General features: G+C 31.4%; 1 protein-coding gene across 1 annotated transcript; it reads left to right on the top strand.

Moving 5' to 3' along the window:
- Positions 1-331: 331 nt before the first annotated feature.
- On the top strand, positions 332-2,418 carry LOC139900976 (uncharacterized). The gene is made up of 3 exons (XM_071883719.1): positions 332-956; positions 1,172-1,606; positions 1,955-2,418. The coding sequence occupies exons 1-3, from the start codon at positions 332-334 to the stop codon at positions 2,416-2,418; spliced, it is 1,524 nt and encodes a 507-aa protein (XP_071739820.1).
- Positions 2,419-5,283: the final 2,865 nt, after the last annotated feature.

Genomic DNA, 5,283 nt, shown 5'->3' with positions numbered 1-5,283 from the left:
TATCCTATATCCGATAGCCAATGGGTTAGTCCGGCACAGTGTGTCCTTAAAAATGAGGAACCACGGTTGTCCTAAATGAAAATAATGAATGAATCCAATTCGAACCGTTACCGATTGGCGAGTTTGCATAGATTACCGCAAATTAAATGAAGCTACTCGAAAAGATCATTTTCCACTTCCATTTATTGATCAAATGATTGAAAGATTAGCCGGAAACGAATATTATTGTTTCTTGGATGGTTTCTCTGGATATTTCCAAATTCTAATAGACCCTAAGGATCAAGAGAAAACCACTTTTACTTGTCCTTTTGGTACTTTTACTTATCGAAGAATGCCGTTCGAGTTATGCAATGCCCCTGGCACTTTCCAAAGATGTATGACAGCTATCTTTCACGACATGGTGGAGGATTTTATGGAAGTCTATATGGATGATTTTTCTGTCTTTGGAACATCCTTTCACTCATGTCTATCCAATCTTGATAAAATGCTTGCTCGTTGTGAAAAAACGAATCTTGTTCTTAATTGGGAAAAATGTCATTTTATGGTAGAAGGCATTGTCCTTGGCCATAAAATTTCTAATAAAGGAATTGAGGTTGATAAAACCAAAATCAATGTTATTGCCACCCTTCCCGAACCCACTAGTGTTAAATCAATTAGAAGTTTCCTAGGACATGCTGGATTTTATAGACGCTTCATTCAAGATTTTTCCAAAATTGCTCTTCCGTTAACTAAACTCTTAGAAAAAGACGCACCTTTTGAATTTAACGAAGATTGTAAAAAAGTTTTCTCTATTTTAAAAGAAAAACTCACGAATGCACCTATTATTATATCTCCCGATTGGACTAAGCTTTTCGAACTTTTGTGTGACGCTAGTGATTATACTATAGGAGCTGTCTTAGGGCAACGAAAAGAAAAGCATTTTCACTCAATCTACAATGCTAGTAAAATGCTAGCAGGTACTCAATTAAATTATACAACCACTGAAAAGGAATTACTAGTTATAGTCTTCGCTCTCGATAAATTTCGTCTGTATTTAATAATGAATAAAGTAACAGTTTACACCGATCACTCTGCTCTTAAATATTTACTTAATAAACCCGACTCTAAAGCTCGACTCTTACGAGGGTTCTACTCCTACAAGAATTTGATATGCAAATCATTGATAATAAAGGAGCTGAGAATCTTGCAGTAGATCATCTTTCACGTTTAGAAAATCCTAATCTAGACAATTCAAATGAAATTAGAGACACATTCCCTGACGAATGTCTCATGATGATCTCAGATGAGTCATATCCATGGTTTGCTAACTTTGTAAACTATTTAGCTGCCAAAGAATTAAGAAAAGACTTAACTTATCAACAAAGAAAAAAATTCTTCGCCGATTTAAAACATTACTTTTGGGAAAATCCTTACTTGTTTAAAGTAGGTCCCGACCAAATTATTCGTCGTTGCGTTCATGGTAAAGAAGCAAATGAAATCCTATTACAATGCCATAGTAGTGCACCAGGAGGACACTTTGGTCCAAATTACACGACTCTCAAAGTTTTAGATGCTGGATTTTATTGGCCTACCATATTTCAAGACGCACATAAATTACTCCAGTCATGTGATGCATGCCAATGAGGAGGAAATCTCTCTAAACGTGATGAAATGCCCCGTCAAAATATTCAAGTATGTGAAATATTTGATGTGTGAGGTATTGATCTCATGGGACCATTCCCCTATTCTGAAAGAAATCAATACATGCTTGTAGTTGTTGACTACATTTCTAAATGGGTTAAAGCAAAAGCTATTCCTACTAATGACTCACGAGTAGTGGTTGATTTTCTAAAGAAATTATTTTGTCGATTTAGTTTTCCTAAAGCTATAATTAGTGACCGTGGAACCCATTTCACTAATTAACTACTCGAGAGAGTTCTTAAAAGATATGGTGTTAATCACCATTTTTCTACAGCTTACCACCCTCAAACAAGTGGTCAAGTTGAACATACTAATCGGGGATTAAAAAGGATTCTCGAACGAATAGTTGAAAATAACCCAAACCTTTGGTCTCAAAAGTTAGATGATGCATTATGGGCTTTCCGGACTGCATATAAAACACCTATAGGAACTACTCCTTTTAGGTTAGTTTATGGAAAAGCTTGTCATCTACCTGTTGAAATCGAACACCGAGCATATTGGGCTTTAAAGCAATGTAACTTAGATCCTAAAGAAACGGGAAAACATAGAAATCTTCAAATAAACCAAGTTGATGAACTTAGACTTTCGGCTTATGAAAATTCACTGACTTATAAAGAGAAAACGAAAAGATGGCACGATGCTCGAATTAAAAACATTAAAAGTTTTCAACCAGGGGATAAAGTTCTAATTTTTCAATCAAAATACAAATTTTCTCCTGGAAAATTAAGATCTAGATAGATGGGCCCTTTTATAGTTAAACAATCTTTTCCCACCGGATGTTGAATTATATAATAAGAAATGAGAAACATTTAAAATAAATGGTCATCGTTTAAAAAATTACTTTGAGAAAGACGTATGGTAAGCCGTATGATGGATCGTAACTTGTCTTTCACCGTTTTCGCTCTAGAATCTTCGTTTTAGCTCCTTTTCTGACGATTCTTGCACCCACGCGTTCGTAATTAAATATACTACAACATGAGATTAAGTAAATAAAATTTTCCAAAAATTATAAAATAACTTATTAGCGAGTTAATCATCTTATCTGGGTTTGCTCATTTTTTCCCGTTTTTCATCTGTTTTTAGTGATTCTTGAAACATAGTCTTCGTAATGACATAATCTACCAAATGAAGTAAATAAATGCTTATTTAGATGATAAAGTCAATTATTTTATCATAAATGAGGCAAATATTATGTGACGACCCGGAAATTTCCGACCAAATTTAAACTTGATCTTAATATGATTTCGATACGATAAGCAAAGTCTGTAATATAGAACCACAAAATTTTTGAACTGTTTCATATATGCATTTGTCCTTTGACAGTACTCGACGATTCACGAACAATTGTTGTAAGTAATATTAATATAACTTTCATTTTTTTACTATTAATATTAACATTAATATTGGTATTGTTGATATTAGTATTATTAGTATTATTATTATTATTATTATTATTATTATTATTATTATTATTATTATTATTATTATTATTATTATTATTATTATTATTATTATTATTATTATTATTATAATTAAAAGGCTTTTATTCGCCAGCGGTTATCAACGTAGTACGAAATCCAGTTCGTAAATAGTGACGACTAATATTATTACATGTTTATATATATTATATATATATATATATATATATATATATATATATATATATATATATATATATATATATATATATATATATATATATATATATATATATATATATATATATATATATATATATATATATATATATATATAATCCTTTTCTCATTTGTCTAAATTTCTACCCGTGAGTTGATTAATGTCCCCAAATTATTAAAGGAGTTAGTATGCTTTATTGTTTTCTTTCTTTTGTCATTCCATCCTCATAAATTAACTAACCGTCTATTCTTTATAAATAAGCATATATATATGAAGAGATGTAGAGATATGAGTGGGATATGACATCACCCAGAAACCTTTATCAAATATCAAATTTACGTTTCTGTTTCCTTTCATTTTCATACCTGACCACCTTACCCACTTGAACCTTTCCATCTTTTCTAATTCTTTCTTTTGCTTTGATTAATTAACATAAATATATATATATATATATATATATATATATATATATATATATATATATATATATATATATATATATATATATTAACTTTTGGGACAATCATCAATCCACTTATGCTCGATATTGTATATATATGCATATAATACCGTACCCACTTGATTCATTTAATATATCTGCTCGATATTGGATCTTCCTGTTTCACTATGTATGTCCGAACAACAAAACAAATAGAAAAAGAAAGAGTAGTTAGATTTTTTTTTTCAAAAAGTAGAAATACATATGCAACGAATCTGTTTACTAAATTGATTGGTTTCTATTAACCTTACATATCTGTGTATATCATAACCACATACATGTATATATCACTATCACTCTTTCTCACTTTTATCACTTTCCACTCAAACCAACCGAGACACATATCAATTGATGTTCATTGAATTATTTTATGATACTAGGCCATTCACCACATTAACCATCATCTCTCCTTCCTATTACAGACCAGGAACACATTTATAAACTGCTAACCAGTTGTTCCGTTGGATGATCATCAAACCGCCACGGGAACCACCACAACAATTGAAACTGGTAATGTTTTCTTCATTTTCAACAACCCATTTAAACCAAACCACTAGTGAACTGCAGCTGGTATTTTACTCCTGTTTCAACCTGCAACCCACCATTAACCAACCTGCAAAACTGACTGTTTTCTTATTCAAACTGTTAAAAACTCAATACTATTGCTGATTAGACCAAAATCACACACAAATAACCATCAACAAGTTACTATCATTACTATATCAAACAGGTTATTAGAATACCTCTTTATTGATGATGCAGTTAGTAGATTTATGTTTTCTCCGTGCTAGCATTTGACACACATACGACCCACACCAACCATTATCTACTAACCTGCTGTTCGGTTTAAATCATCATCATCCTTCTCAACCTAACCATACTGATTGCTGCTGCCCTTGTTTATTCCATTCTTCTGTTCGAGGTAAAACCTAACACCACCATCGTGAGCTATTGTATTCTTTCTCTGCTCGAATTAAACAACTGCTACAACATCTGTTTTCCTCCAGGGTAGGCATGTTGCTTTCTCTCGTGACCTCAACAACCAACTGCAAACAACCATCGGTGAGCTATTATATTTTGATTTCACTAACTCCCAATCGATACCCAAAATCACAAAAAAAAAAATGATCTATTCCCTAAAGTTCAATCAATTTAATAAATTAACAAAAAATAACAAAATTTGTAACTATATACATATAATTCAACATAATCCATTCATATATATAGATAAATTAAAAGTTAATCAAATTAGGTACCTGGATCTGTAATTGTATATATATATTGATTGAAAAAGAAAATCAAACCTTAGATGAATGATGATGATGGAAACAACTATATTATGATGATGATGATCTGAGAATAAAGAGGATATGATGAATTGATGATGAGAAAAATTAAGCATTGATTAGGGTTGTTGCTGCTACGAAACCTCAGAAACCCTCGAATGAAATCAGTTTCTATTCCAG

Source organism: Rutidosis leptorrhynchoides, chromosome 3 (assembly GCF_046630445.1).
Source record: "Rutidosis leptorrhynchoides isolate AG116_Rl617_1_P2 chromosome 3, CSIRO_AGI_Rlap_v1, whole genome shotgun sequence".
Taxonomy (NCBI): Eukaryota; Viridiplantae; Streptophyta; class Magnoliopsida; order Asterales; family Asteraceae; genus Rutidosis; species Rutidosis leptorrhynchoides.
The sequence above is the reverse complement of the archived record's forward strand: the minus strand, read 5'-3'. Positions and strand labels throughout refer to the sequence as shown.